This window comes from Salvia splendens, chromosome 8 (genome assembly GCF_004379255.2).
Source record: "Salvia splendens isolate huo1 chromosome 8, SspV2, whole genome shotgun sequence".
NCBI classification, from domain to species: Eukaryota; Viridiplantae; Streptophyta; class Magnoliopsida; order Lamiales; family Lamiaceae; genus Salvia; species Salvia splendens.
The window spans coordinates 32959577-32974923 of record NC_056039.1 but is presented as its reverse complement, the minus strand read 5'-3'; the positions used below and the strand labels follow the sequence as shown (position 1 = coordinate 32974923).

Here is a 15347-nt window from a genome sequence, read left to right as displayed (position 1 = left end):
AATTAAATTAAAATGCTATATATAAGGATAGGATGGAGAGTTAATAAGCCATGAATTGAAACAAAAATCTTCAAAAATTACTAATTTTTATTTTTATTTTTTTGTTTTGAGGAAATTCAAATTACTATTGTTCTTTTGATCTTTTCTCATTTTGTCGCTTTTGTTGACTGTGGGCTTAGATAACACTGCAAGAATTCAACCACTCCATTTGTGAATCTGATATTTTTTGGCCACATGATTTCAGGGACCCATTAATTCTCAAATAAAATGTTATACTATAAACTTTTATTTGTTAAATATCCCGATAACGACTTTTAAATATATAATTCATTGATTAATCATCATGAAGGTTTTGATTCTTCTACATATTAATTCTCCAAATTTTATATTTATACGTCTCCATCAACATTTCTAAATTTTCTAACTGTCATCGTGAGAAATGATTGTCAAATTACTAGTTTTTTTTATATAAAGGTAAAAGAGCAAGAAACAATGTCATCACGACCACTCTCTAAAATTAGTTCTATTATTTTTAAAATCAATATAAAATCTAATTTGGTAGTATTAATTAGGTGGCATTTCATTAGTATTTCACATATTATGCACTATTTGTTTTATTATATTGACCACACTATACTTGGTACTAGTATATATTAATAGACCTAAGGGTCAATAAGAACATAACATGCTAGTAGTACTAAACTAGAATTTCCACGAGAAATAAACAAAAATTATCACAAGAAATTAATTTATGTGGAAATTTATCTGAAATCTGAAATATGTGAATGGAAAGATGATAGAGAAACAATATGAGTGCAGTCTTGAATTCGAAGCATTGGAAATGGCCGACATCATGTGATGGATGTAGCCATGTTTCCATAACATGCATGCATGGATTAATTTTAATTAAAATCAAGCTGGATTTGTTAACTGCAGATTATCAAACTATTGCAATTTAATTAAATTTTAAGAGTTTTAATTATTATAAACTAGAATAATTAAATATTAGTATTACTTTGTACATTGATTAAATTTAATGATTTATGTGTATTTACTATAAATAAGTTATGGTCAACATAATGTGATTGCATAGATTTATTTCAATCATATATGAATACTAGAAGCCATAATTATTGTATATTTATCATTATTTCACTTTTTTGACAGAATCCTAATACTTAATATTTTCTTTTTCTTTTTTCGAACTAAAGGAACCCTAATTATTATAGATTGATATTCTGGATTAGCACTTCATGTTTCATGCAAAAATGACTTCTTTATAGTTTGTTGCACTCTGTTCATATTCCTTGATTTGTATTTTCCGTTCTTCGTCCGTCATTCGTTGCTACTTGCTAGTAGTGCCCACATCGCTCTTCTAATACCATCTGCGACTTCTTTGTTATATTCAACTCCATAAGTTCTATACTTATTTTCTTTCTATTCTATTATTTGATGAATCGGTTAGGTGAGAAGCTAATAATATGACATAAATTAACCACCATATTCACATTACAAGTGCACTTCAATTTCGGAATTGCTTTTGTATTTTCCAACACTCATAATATTTTTCGATTATTTCAGCATTATTACAACCAATTTCTACTTCTAAAGCAACAAAAAGCTCATTTCAATGATCAATTTGGCACAAGTTGTTTAGTTTATGGGGTTAATAATGAAGTGATAACGAAAATTTAATTGGACTACACCTATATATAAAATTAATTGTTTCCACAAAAAGGAAAAAATGGCCCATTGGCTCCTTTGCAAAGTTGTTATGAAGGTCACTTCTACAACAAGCATGATTAATAAAATCTCTCAACAATATTTATTTGGCAGTATCTTTTTGTCCTGCCCAAAATAGCATTACTTATTATATAAGCTTGTTAAAAAAATCAATTTGGCCACATTTACCTAACTTTAAATAATAAAAGGGACTCAGCTACTTGAAGCCAACTCAATCATGGGTTACTCTATTTCTATGGATAAACCAATATTCATTATGGATTGCTTAGCTTAAAATTACTCGATTGGTAGCAAACCTTTAGAGATTAAAGATTAATTTAAACTCCAACCACCTTCACTTTATGCTAATCAGGTAATGGTTCAATCATAACATTTAAAACAAACCATATTATCTGAGGCTTTGATATGAGAATGTGTGACCTATCAAACATTAGTCACTTTCCTTAAAACAAATTCGTAATAAATGAAGTGGGAAATAAGTTCATTATTTCAAGGAATATTCTCTCCTTTTTTGTGCCTAAAATTATGGCATAATCCATTGCTGTGATTACTGCATGTCAGTCTATAGATTTTCATAACCTGAAAATGATGAAACCTATTCACTAAGCAACTGAAATGATAGTAGTTTTTTTTTTATATATTTGGAATGTCCCACTTGTTTTGTTCTAGTATTTCATTAATTAAAGCGGCTCTCATATTTTATATGACACTCTGTTTATCACTAATTATGTGAAGGGGACCAGCCGCCTGAGAACTTTAGCAACGTCTGGAGCTCATCACCGATGACATCATTTGCTTACGGAATCTTTAACGTTGTCCGTGATTCGCGCAAATCAGTGTGCGCACAAACACGCACGTGTCATACACCATTGGAGCACACGCGCAACTTATTACATAGTTGTGCTTGTAACTTTTTGGGTGCGTCGCTGCTGCTCACAGGCCTTGCCGCATCGGCCAAATACATGGTACACATGCAGCACACAAATTTTAATGCATAAATGATAAAGTAAGATAGATTGAAATAATGAGTATAGAACTTTCAAATATTGAATCAAAATATATTTCCATGCATATAAAAAACTACCTTTTGTGAGTTTGAAGAAAAGAAGCAAATTTTAAAACTAAATACTCCTATGAAGCTCGGGTTAATCTCAGGTCAGCCCTATTGGATTGCAGGACATGGTAAATCGAGATTGAATTTTTTCGGATTATGAAATTTCAACTCTAACTCAATCGAATTGTCAGACTATTCTACACGCTCTCTGGTACACAACATATCATCTATCAAAAACTAAAAAACTAAGTACCCAGGCACTGAAGGTAAGTAAGTGTAGCAAAAAGCAATATATAAAATGCATCAGTTTGATAAAGACAAAAACGAATATTCACAACACAAGACTTCTACAAGCACAAGTGTACCAGCAGTATTGGAAGGTGAACCACACCGCCAAGATCGTGCTCTCTCAAGATTAGCTGGGTGAATCTCCGATAACCAAGTTAAACGTAAAGAACAAGGATTGGTATTATTCAAGTACAAGCAAGCCTCTCTAATCATCCCCACTACCTGGCTGCTTGAAAATCCCCAAAATCATCATCTGGTCCATTGTGTTGTTCTTTCTTTTCGGTGGCTTCTGCTTCTTCTTCTTGATGTTCTTCCACTCCAGAAGGGATAACTCTCGGGGTAATTCCTAATGGAGACCTCTCCGAAGCATCAACGGGTGAGAGGGGTGCGGAAGGAGGAGGGAGCAATTTGATACTTACTGCACCTTCTTTGTTTTTACCCTTATAGTCCAAAGAGAGATTACTCAATTTCTGCTCGAAAAACTTGGATCTTTTGCTGCCACCTTCTTTCTGTTTCGTAGAAAACGAGAAACGGGATAAGATGAGCATACGCAATTGTTATAGAGTAATAAGATGGATCCATGAGATCTTACTTTCTTGAGCTGAAGCACTAAAGTCTCCCCATCCTTCAAACTATAATCTACTGAAGAAGAATGCTGGTATCGGTGCTCCATCTCTTCTGCAGTTTTCTTCTTATTCAGATACCTATAGATTGAATAAAATAATTCAATAGAGTTTCGGCAGCAGAGGGTTTTAAGGCCATTGTACTTCAGACAACGGGCCAAACCGCTCTAAAGTCTTAAAAGATGGTTACTAAAGGGAGTAGGAGATGAAGTACTTCATATGGTCATGAAGAGCAGCTTGGAAGTCATATGCTTCTGATCTTTCTCGAAATCCTATACCAATGAAAGCATGGCGAAGGCGCCCATCTGCATGAATCGTAATGAAACGGTATCAATTCTGATTATGTACACGTGAAAATGAATCGATAAAAATTAGTTTATATTAAAAGCTAACGTTGAAAATCAACAATGCTATGCAGTCTGCAAATGATAGTCACAACTTAAGAAGGAAGAAAGAACCCAAATTGAGTCATTACAGAAAACATACAGATGAAGTGAGTCAACCAGACTTAAAGATTCAGAGCAATATGATTTTGCAATTGTTCTAGCCCTATATGTGCCTTTTTAAGTTGGAAATGTAAAAACCTGCTATATAAACATTTGCAAATTGTTGGTACTTGGTAATGCATCAACCCTGATATGTGGTGGACCTCTAACTAGGCTAACCAGATTAGCACTTAAATGGCAAGTGAAACAGTTCTTATAGTTTGAACTAGAAAAAGTTTGGGAAACTTCCTCGACCCAGATGCAATGAGGTAGCAACTATATATATCGAGCATGTTTAATATCGTCACCTTCAACATGTGTGCAAATGATTGAAAAAGATGAACAAGATATCAGGCATGTAGTTAGGCTATTAATATAAATCACATTAGTAACTTATTCTGACCCTGAATGTATGTTATATGTCTCCAGATGAATAAAGCTTTGCAAATAATTGAAAGATCAAAACAAGATGCTCGAGAAAGTGCACAAAGATTCCTGGTTATATATGACCTCAATCCCTACTGCAATGTCTATTATCTATTCAGAGTGCAGAAACACAGGATAAGACGCATTATATTAGTGGAAAAGTTCTTAACAATAGATTGCATGTAGATACTAATTAGCCCGAATTTTAGTTGGTTTTCTAAAGGTTATATCAACAACCATGGCCATTGAAAAAGAAAAGAAGAAACATAATCACTTATTCAATGTAGATCAAAACCCTGATCATTTGAAGAATAACTATAGAAGCTAATATTATAGAAGATTGAAGTTCTGTAAATTACCAATGTTCTCTTCGACCCGAAGAACGAAATATCTGCAAAGGAACCAATAGCAGTCTTATAAGTTGAACCACATCGTTTTAACATTAACGATATTTCTCAAGCAGGTGGCATCAATTGTGACCAATTTCTTTACCTGCTGCTATCAATAACAGCCTCGACAGGATGCAGTTCCCCATCTCTCAAAAATGCCCGAGCATACAGCTCACCTATTACATAGACAATAGTGATTTGAGGAGACAGAAACTTGATGAAAATGGATAGTTAATGAACACCGCTACCCAGTAGAAAGTCAAGAAAATTCACCTGTTGTCTTGTCATCCAACCGGATAATGCATTCTTCTCCTTTACTAATAACTTTCAAATTACCTTCCCATGTCCATTTATTGACATCCCATTCATCAGCCCTACAAGAAGAAAGAATTTCATTTTTGAATTATTTCATCCATCAAATGAGTGCTGAGAAATTACATTTTCATTTCTAATTCACAAGCTTTCTTCTAAATTAAGATTATGGAACTGCTCATCAACAAGTAGTTTAGGGGAATACCTGTAAGAAGCTGCAGATATCCGTGGAGGTATCTGCAATATTAGAACCAGAACATTAGAATATCCCCCAAAAAAAACAACTATTGGACAATATAGTTTATGCCAAAGTAACTTAGAAACCAAAATCCAAAGCTATAAGTGAAATGTCTTCAGAATGAAATGCAACATCTTTAAGATTAACTGTTGTTGGAATTCAGAGCGAATTTCAGGAGAATATTATAATGTCCAAAATAAGAACTGGCTTGATTTTCATGTGGAATTAAAAGCATTGCAAATTAGAAATGCAACATTTGCTATATAATTTTGGAGTAGTACTTCAGCCAAAGCAACTCAACCCAAGCTCATCGTATGTTAATCAACGAGAATGTGCGAGTAGGATATCATTCCTTTTCATCCAGAACATAATACAGTTACATTTCCTTATTTCTAACTCTAAAACAAATAATGATTCTTAATTTGATCCACTTTTTCATCTTTGGGTACACATAGCCATAAAAATTATTAGCTGTATCACATGTAAATGCACTGTATTCATTCAACCATCCACAGACAAACTGAATTTCAAAACTAGTTAAGACAAAACTAGCTTATCTCCTTCATATTGCAGTTTGAATAAATATAATAGAATTGGCAGCTCTTGAATATTTCAAAGATCGGTTAACAATGCAAAAACAACAAATGATGGGAGAACAGTTGTAGAACAATGGTTCCAATTTGCAAAAACAATATACATACCAAAATGCATAGTACAATAAATCAAGCTAGATCACACACGCAGAAATGAATTTCTACAATTCAAATAAAAAAACCTCAAACAATGAGAGGAAAAGGAAAAAAAATCACCAGCGCATTTATTAATCGAAACAGAATATTGAAAATTACCATGTAAACATAGCATTCCGAGACTTGAAACAGAACCATCTCAACTGCGTCTGCTTCTTCTCCTTCTTCTTCTTCTTCTTCTTCCACTACTCGCTCTTTTTCTGCTGTAATATTGTCTTTCTCCATATGATCGTTCAAAATGCAATCGCAATTAACTATCCAAATACAATATATATCCCCAATTGAATTCGATCGTTTTAAATCCCAATCAAAAATCAAATTTTAACCTAAATGAATTGAATTTTAGAGGAATGTTGCTACAAACAAGCAATCGTCTCTGATCTAGAGAGGGATTGCAGTTAGTTCCACAAATCAAATGTTTGAGGACAGGATTGGAATTTTGAAATATTATGGTTTGCCTTCTTAGAATTTACTTAGTAATCATTGGAAAATGAAGGGAGTATATTTTCTTGTCAACCCTTATTTTACTTTTGTATTTTTCTTATAATAATTTAACATTTTGTTGTTGTTAGATATGGAAATGTTTTGTTTTTAAGATAATCGAAAGCAAACAAGGATATAAATGTGGTTGAGGGTCGACCGATATTACTATCATTCTATGAAAGCTGAAAATCATATTAAATTCAGTCTTTAAAATTTTATCAGTTTTACTTTATATGGATGGAAGTGCAAAGATTAGATATGAGCCACACCAAATTAGAGTGAATTATTGGTATATGGATGGAAGTGCAAAGATTAGATATGAGCCACACCAAATTAGAGTGAATTATTGGTATATGGTTAGCACAAATAGAAATATACGTATATAGAAATGCATAAATTAAAGGCTATCACATTTTTCTTGTAAAAAAACTAAATAGAAAAGCATTTTAAAGGAAAGTACAAATGTTTGGTAAAGGTTGGTTTGATTTGTTTATTTATTGATCTATTTATTTTTGCTTCAAAATATTACACACATTTCCATTCAATGCACATGACATTTTTTTTTTGTTTAGGTACTAATTACTATTCACTCCGTCCAGCTTAAAATGACACATTTTCCTTTTTAGCTTGTCCCACCTAAGATGACACATTTCTTTTTTTGGAAACTTTCTCTCTTCAATTAATACACCCAACCACTTTCTCTCTCCTATTAAAATATCCATCTTTCTTTCTCTCTCTATTTTAATACTTACACCCACGTTTCCTCTCTCCAATTAAATACTTTAACCAACAACTCTTAAAATCTCGTGCCGGCCAAGAAATGTGTTATCTTAGCCGGGACAGAGGGGTAGTAAACATGCTGCATGTACTAAAAAGACATTTAACACTTGGGCTAAGTCCAGTCACACCATTTTAATTGAGTTGGGCCTTAACACTAGGTTCTGAATTTTTGGGTTTGGATTACATGAGATTTTTTTTTGGTCAAAACTTGAATATTCAATTCAGTTCTAATTGATTTTTTAAAACTAAAAATTCCAAAACTTCAAACTATATTTAAATATATATTAAATAAATAATTAAAAATTTAGAGTTACTGTACTATTTTTTTCAATTTTTCGTTCGGTTCGATTCGATTCGATTAAGAATGTAGTTGTGAAATTTTCGAATCAAATCAAAATCTCAATGATTACCAACTTTTTGTGCAAGTCTCACGTGTAGGATCGACACGTGCGCCGCCGAGCAGCCGTGTTGGTGTTGGATTCTTTTATTTTATTTCCGTACATCAACTCTCTACACTAAAAATTATTTCCGTACTATAAATATTACGAGTAATATATTTGTGACTTGTATTTTTGTTATTATATCTTGATTGGTTAGTCTACCTCAGTATACACGTCCACCTAAATAATAGCCGGACGTTACCGGTCAATTATAATTAAGAGAGTGTTGTAGTGGGATTGAGATTCCCTGCTGTGTAAAATGCCACAGCAGGGGTGCTGTGGTGATCCACACCACAAATTAAATTCTCATACTTGTATTTAGGGATGTCAATCGGGCCGGCCCGTCGGGTTTCGGGCCAACCATACTCGGGTTGCGGGTCAATCGGGTGCGGGTTAATCGGGTTGTGATTTCTTTCGGGTCATAAAAGCTCAGCCCTAACACTAAAAGCTCGGGTTTCGGGCTAGCCCAGCGGGTTAATCGGGTTGCTACCGATAATATTAACATGCGATCAATCCAATAAATAATAATTAAAATTACTAATATTCATACAATGTAAAACATTTAATTATGATATATTTGAGATATATGCTTAAACTCAATCATAAACATGATCAAATACTAATATTTGAGATATTTCGTAGAATTTTAATGCGTGTTTTTTAGAAATTTAAATATTTTTTTTGTGAATTTGAAGTTTTTAATTTATTTATCAATTATTATATTAATAAAAATTCAATATATAATTTGTATATTTAATATAAAATTGAAAGTTATTTTTTAGGTAAAATTAATCAATGAAATGTCGAATTAGGAGTAAAAAATAGAATAATAGAAATTTTATCGGGTTTTCGGGCCAGCCCGTCGGGTTTTCGGGTCTGGCCCTAATGGGTTGCGGGTTAATCGGGTGCGGGCTAATCGGGTTTTGATTTTATCGGGCTAAAAATTTCCAACCCTAACCCTATAAATTTGGCGGGCTATTCGGGCCAGCCCACGGGTTACGGGTTACATTGACATCCCTACTTGTATTATTATTTTTCATTCCCAAAATGAATGGTGTGGATCACCACAGCACCCCTGCTGTGGCATTTTGCACAGCAGAGGATCTCAATCCGTTGTAGTGTCGCAACTACAAATAAAAATAAAATATTCTTATGTCCAATGGAAGATGATCCATTTATTTGTAAATCAAGTTCAAATATAGTACAAAACACCTAGTATATTAATATCTATTGCATATGATGAACCTCCGTAATATCAAAATCATTGAATAAACAGCATATTCTTTTTGCACTAGGAAAAGAAAATTATTGAAAACTTTAATTTTCCCTATAATTACTAGCTGTAGTAAAAGTGTAAAACTGTCACTTTCACTCTTCAATTTTCAAATACCCACGAAACACACATACCAAATCTTTCTAGTCAGGATGGTGCGAAGACAAGAAAGACTAATTTTTAAAAATAAAAATATTATTATCTTGTTTAGTACGTATAGATATAAACATATTCGTTGCTTATTTAGTTTTATTTAAGCATTAAAATACTATGTGTTTTACTAGTATTAATTATCTCAATTTAATGCTCAATCTTTACATTATTCAAACTTCGACCGGCTTCCTATGTTTTCTAAAATTAGAAATTCTTTTCATTTTTAGTCAGTTTCCTAAAAATAAAAATTTTCTATTTTAAACATATTTTCATGTCCACTATATAAGGGAATGTAGCTGAAACACAAACCCTATCTCACTCATCTGAGCTCTGTCGGCTGTCACACATTTTTCTCTCACTCCCTTCGCGCACTCGAAAAGCCACACTCACCATGGCGGCCGCCGCCCCCTCCTCTCTCTCCACCTCCCCCACTTCCACCGCAGCTCTCAATCCTCCTACCATAGCTCCAGCCGCATCCCTCGGCTTCCTTTTCACATCCTCCCCTTCTCTCAAGCCGCTCCGCTCCGCCGCTTCTTCCAGAGCCACCACCGGCTCCGCCTCGGCCGCTCGCATGGTCTCTGTTCCCGCCATCAAGCCTCAGGAGTCTCTCGATTTCCAGACCTCCGTCTTCAAAAAGGAGAAGGTCAACCTCGCCGGTCACGAGGAGGTATATATTTAGGGTTAATTGCTAAATGTGTTTGGTGGATTTGGGGGAAATGTTGCTGCGATAGTTTATGCTGTTTATTTCTGTTCCGATTAAATAAATCTGAGGTTGATTAATTTATTACGGTTGGTAGCTGTGTAGATATAGATAGATCTGCTCTTTTTTTTGTTACTAATATTTAATTTGTATTAACAAGTGAGTAATAAATAATGAAAAGTGAGCTAATGTACTAATATGTTTGTATTAAGCTATCACTAATCTGCTGGTCATTTAGAGTTTGAATTTGTGCGATTGCTGATGCTGTTGTATTGTATGCACTGTGCAGTACATTGTGAGAGGAGGAAGGGATCTGTTCAAGCTGCTGCCAGATGCATTTAAGGGAATTAAGCAGATTGGGGTGATTGGTTGGGGCTCACAGGTACTTTTTTATATCACTGAGAATGTTGGTGTTAGTTGAGATATACTGTACGTCTTATCCAGCATCTGGTATTTGTTAAGTTGTCTTGTTGTGGCATTTCAGATAATTAGCTTTATGCTTCTCTTTTCAAGAATATATTGTGTTGACTGGTTGTTGTTATAAGTGAAGTCTTGTTTTTGGTGTAGGGACCTGCTCAAGCTCAGAACTTGAGGGATTCTCTTGCTGAAGTGAAATCTGGTATTGTTGTTAAGGTAATCTTGTGTTTTATTACTTGGCTCGTAATGTGGATGAGGCATGTTCTGATCTTTTTTGAAGTGAGTGGTTTATTTTTATGTTGACTTTCATGTAGATTGGTTTGAGAAAGGGTTCTAGTTCATTTGCTGAGGCTCGTGCTGCTGGGTTTACAGAAGAAAGTGGGACACTTGGAGACATATATGAAACCATATCCGGCAGTGATTTGGTGATGCTCTTGATATCGGACTCAGCTCAGGTGACAATTGCCTTGAACCTTCATTGAGGCCTTTGATTAAATCCTCATTATGTGTCAACTACTTTATTCACTCTGATACATGTTGGTTTTCGTATGAGCAATGCGCGATGATCAATTAAATATGAAAATGAACAATGACACCAAGATTTACGTGGTTCGACGTAAAAAGTCTACATCCACGGGAAGAACTCTCAATCTTATTCACTACTCGATCATACAATGATTAGATGGAATCTAAGTGTATATCTACAAACACAAAAAGATGACCCTCACAAAACTCGATGTGAAACAACAACTCACTCAATGAACTCTCAAGGATCTCGAGTGATGATCGATCTCTCTCTTCACTTGTTTGTTACTGCTTTCGGTTAACCCTCATGCAACAGAGCAATAGCCTCTTTATACACAAAGCATGCGGCTTGGATCACTTCATTATTAGCTCATCAACTCAGCCGTTCACTCCATAACTAACTCCAACTGTATTTTGAAACTAGCCGTTAGCAAACTCAACTTCAATCTGAGAGCAATTCTGTGGCCATCCGATCTCAACAATACATCTTTCCGAGTCTTGTGGCATTGTTATGATGCGCAAAGAAGTTTATACCAATAAATTATCATTTCAAGTATTGTGTTTTTCTTTGTTGGATGTGTCTTTTTTCTAATTTGTTCAATGTTGCAGGCTGATAATTATGAGAAAGTGTTCTCACACATGAAACCAAACAGTATCCTTGGACTTTCCCATGGGTTCCTGTTGGGACATCTGCAGTCTGTGGGTCTCGACTTCCCCAAGAACATTAGTGTAATAGCTGTATGTCCCAAGGGGATGGGTCCTTCTGTGAGAAGGTTATATGTGCAAGGGAAAGAAGTGAATGGTGCTGGTATCAATTCAAGTTTTGCCGTTCACCAGGTACCCATCATGTTTATATGTGTTTATATCCAATGACAGGATTTACGTATATAGGTTACTCTGTGTTGTGGTGTGAATGTTTGATGTGTTTCTCTTTCTTTCTTGAAGGATGTTGATGGCAGAGCTACTGATGTTGCCCTTGGATGGTCAGTCGCCCTTGGTTCACCTTTTACTTTTGCCACTACCTTGGAGCAGGAGTATAAAAGTGATATCTTTGGGGAGAGAGGTAAGAATGTCTCCTGAGGTTGCTTGTGCCATGTTGGCTCGGAAATTCTCTAAATCACCTTTCGATCATCAGGTATTTTGCTTGGTGCTGTGCATGGTGTTGTGGAGTGCTTATTTAGAAGGTACACTGAAAATGGGATGAGTGAAGATCTTGCTTACAAGAACACAGTTGAGAGCATTACAGGGACAATATCGAAGACCATATCAACAAAGGTTAGTCAAAGTGTTGATTTATTTTCATATCTTTGCCACCCTTACATATTTTGGCTCAAGGTGCATGAAGATTACTGTTTTTCTTTGTTCTTGTAAGTACACTTCGTAATAAACTAATTTGGTGTCTGAAATTGTTACAGGGTATGCTAGCTGTCTATAATGCCTTAGATGCACAAGGCAAAAAGGACTTTGAGACAGCGTATAGTGTTTCATACTATCCCTGCATGGACATCCTGTACGAATGCTATGAAGACGTCGCCAGTTGCAGTGAGATCAGGAGTGTTGTCTTGGCTGGGCGTCGATTTTATGTATGTCTACCAGTGATTCATTTTGATGAGACCAGTTGTGTTTCCTATTTCTTCAACCGATATTTATCAATATGTTTTTCTCCTTCAGGATAAGGAAGGCCTACCTGCCTTCCCTATGGGTAAAATCGATCAGACCCGGATGTGGAAAGTTGGTGAGCGTGTGAGAGCCCAACGCCCAGCAGGTGACTTGGGACCTCTGTATCCTTTCACCGCAGGAGTCTTTGTGGCCCTGATGATGGCCCAGGTGCGTTCTCTCTTTCCCTATGAAGCAAGCTTTAAATGATTTGGTGTCAGAAGTCTCTGATGGTTATGTGATTTTGTTCTGTTTAGTTGATGGTTCCTCTAATCTAACTGTATGTTCTTAAATTTGCTTTTGGACAACTCAGATTGAGATCTTGAGGAAGAAGGGGCACTCATACTCTGAGATTATAAACGAGAGTGTGATCGAGTCTGTGGACTCATTGAATCCTTTCATGCACGCTCGTGGTGTATCATTCATGGTTGACAACTGCTCGACAACAGCCCGGTTGGGATCAAGGAAATGGGCCCCGAGATTTGATTACATCCTCACCCAGCAGGCCCTTGTAGCTGTGGACAACGGCTCCCCCATCAACCAGGACCTCTTGAGCAACTTCCTCTCGGATCCTGTGCACGGCGCGATCAAAGTATGTGCCCAGCTGAGGCCCACCGTCGACATCTCAGTGCCTGCTGATGCGGATTTCGTCCGCCCAGAGCTGCGACAATCTGGCAACTGAAGACATAGCAAGTCTTCATCCTCCTATACTCAGTTTGAGCTGAGCTTTAGATATTAAGAAATGTGTGAGTGCTGCATAGCCCAGTAGGCTGCTCTGGTTGAACCCTAGGATCCTGTTTTTCTTATTTATGTTTTGTATGACGGTATGGCATAAGGTTGTTCTGCTAGTTGGTAATAATATGATGGTGTTTGTTGTTCTAATTCCTCTTAATATGCACCAGATTGTTTGAACCAACTTCAGTCGTATAAGTTTGTGAAATTCATCTACTCTGGACTAATTTAAAAGCATTTGAATATGGATCAACACTTGAGTTGACCTGATCAGTGATATTTATTTAATTGGTTAGGTAAATTACAGGTGATCAATCCCAATCATTCAGACACCAATTATAGTTAGAAGGCAAACTCTATAGTGGCATCCGCAACACCCAAGAGCCACATACCTCATTCTCTCACACAAACACACACACTCATGATAATAGTTTCATTACCACGTTGAGTTATTGACTCTTACATACATATACTGATCAACTACTAAACGCTTCTTTTTAAAGAAATGGAAACAACAGGAGGAATCAAACTTTGTAGAGTGTTAGCAAAATACTTTTATCTCAAAGATTTGTATGGTTTTCTAGCTCTAACAATCAGCAAATTAAGATGGATCATTTCAAAAGTTTTGAAGGGAACTACTTTAGGTTCTGAGGCGTGGCAAGAGATATTAATGGAGCATCATCAGCATCGTCATCGTCATCGTCATTGCTTCTAAGCAATGAGAGAGGAGAAATCATTATGAAGCCAAGACAAAAGATGGGTGATGCAGACAAGGCTTCAATTGCTTTGAGGAATCACTGCGACGCTGAAAGGCGAAGAAGGGAGAGAATCAATCGCCATTTGGCTACTCTTAGAACACTAACTCATGGAACTACCAAAGTATGTATTATCATTTTCATGTCTTCCTACTTATAGTAACTACTGTTTTCCACCATATACAGCTAGTGTATAAATTTTGAGTTCTTGGTGGTTCTACTTCTTATTCCTTATCTACCTGAGTTCTTGGTAGTTCTTAGCTTCTTACAAAATCGACCTTATTATAACTTCAATTTCCTCGTAACAAAATAGAAGTTACCCAAAATGGTATCTGCACAATCAGGCTTATACTTTCATAGATAATCGCTTGACTTTGCGTAGTAATAACTTTGTAGACCACTTCATTGGGTGAATCTAACATAAAGTCATTTATATACACCACCCTTAGAAGGTTATATTGGACCGTAATATAATGTTTCAATATTTAAAACCAACAATATGGATATGTTTGGATTGGTTAATGATTTGCATTTATCATGAATCAAATGGACAAAGCAGGGTTACTTGGTGAAGTTATTAATCAAGTGAAGCTACTAAGGCAGAGGGCGGCTGAAGCTACTAAAGGAGCGGCGGTGCCGAGCGATATCGGTGAAGTGAGAGTGGAAGAAGAGGAGGACCCAAACGACAACGCTTCAACCTCGATCCGAGCTTCCCTCTGTTGCGATTTCGAGTACAAGCTCCTCCGCGATTTGAGAGAAGCTGTGGGGGCTCTGCCCCTCAAATCTGTGAGGGCTGAGATTTCTACATTGGGAACTAGAATGGTCAATGTTTTCGTGATCACGGGACTAAAAGGTCAGGTTCATCCCCTTGTCGATTTGATTCTTCAAGTTCTTCGTTCTGTCCTCGACAAGCTCTACGCATCGGACGAGTTCTCCTCGAGAAATAGTCCGAGCAAGAGGCGCAGAGTGTCTTCGTTCTTCGCCTCTTCTAGCTTGTCTTTGGGTTTGTTACGATGAAATTAATTGAGTCGAGCCATGGTGGCATATGGCTTGGCATGCATACTTGTAAAAGGGGTGTGCATGCTTTATCATATGACACCTTTCTTCTTTTAACTCTTCCTTTCAG

General features: G+C 36.0%; 3 protein-coding genes across 3 annotated transcripts; 2 read left to right on the top strand and 1 right to left on the bottom strand.

Annotated features, from left to right (window-relative positions):
• Positions 1 to 3064: 3064 nt before the first annotated feature.
• On the bottom strand, positions 3065 to 6786 carry LOC121742925 (uncharacterized protein At1g03900-like). Its single transcript, XM_042136061.1, has 8 exons — positions 6407 to 6786; positions 5526 to 5557; positions 5282 to 5382; positions 5112 to 5184; positions 4979 to 5010; positions 3923 to 4013; positions 3678 to 3789; positions 3065 to 3594 (listed from the first exon to the last, which is right to left on the bottom strand). Exons 1-8 carry the CDS (start codon positions 6530 to 6532, stop codon positions 3304 to 3306), a joined length of 858 nt encoding a protein of 285 aa, XP_041991995.1. The 5' UTR covers positions 6533 to 6786; the 3' UTR covers positions 3065 to 3303.
• A 2948-nt stretch (positions 6787 to 9734) lies between these two features.
• Positions 9735 to 13616, top strand: LOC121745475 (ketol-acid reductoisomerase, chloroplastic-like). The gene is made up of 10 exons (XM_042139400.1): positions 9735 to 10103; positions 10426 to 10518; positions 10704 to 10769; positions 10868 to 11008; positions 11688 to 11915; positions 12024 to 12141; positions 12214 to 12353; positions 12494 to 12661; positions 12750 to 12905; positions 13048 to 13616. The coding sequence occupies exons 1-10, from the start codon at positions 9828 to 9830 to the stop codon at positions 13414 to 13416; spliced, it is 1755 nt and encodes a 584-aa protein (XP_041995334.1). The 5' UTR covers positions 9735 to 9827; the 3' UTR covers positions 13417 to 13616.
• Positions 13617 to 13971: 355 nt separating this feature from the next.
• LOC121746117 (transcription factor bHLH30-like) lies at positions 13972 to 15266 on the top strand. The gene is made up of 3 exons (XM_042140034.1): positions 13972 to 14036; positions 14129 to 14343; positions 14766 to 15266. The coding sequence occupies exons 1-3, from the start codon at positions 13972 to 13974 to the stop codon at positions 15236 to 15238; spliced, it is 753 nt and encodes a 250-aa protein (XP_041995968.1). The 3' UTR covers positions 15239 to 15266.
• Positions 15267 to 15347: the final 81 nt, after the last annotated feature.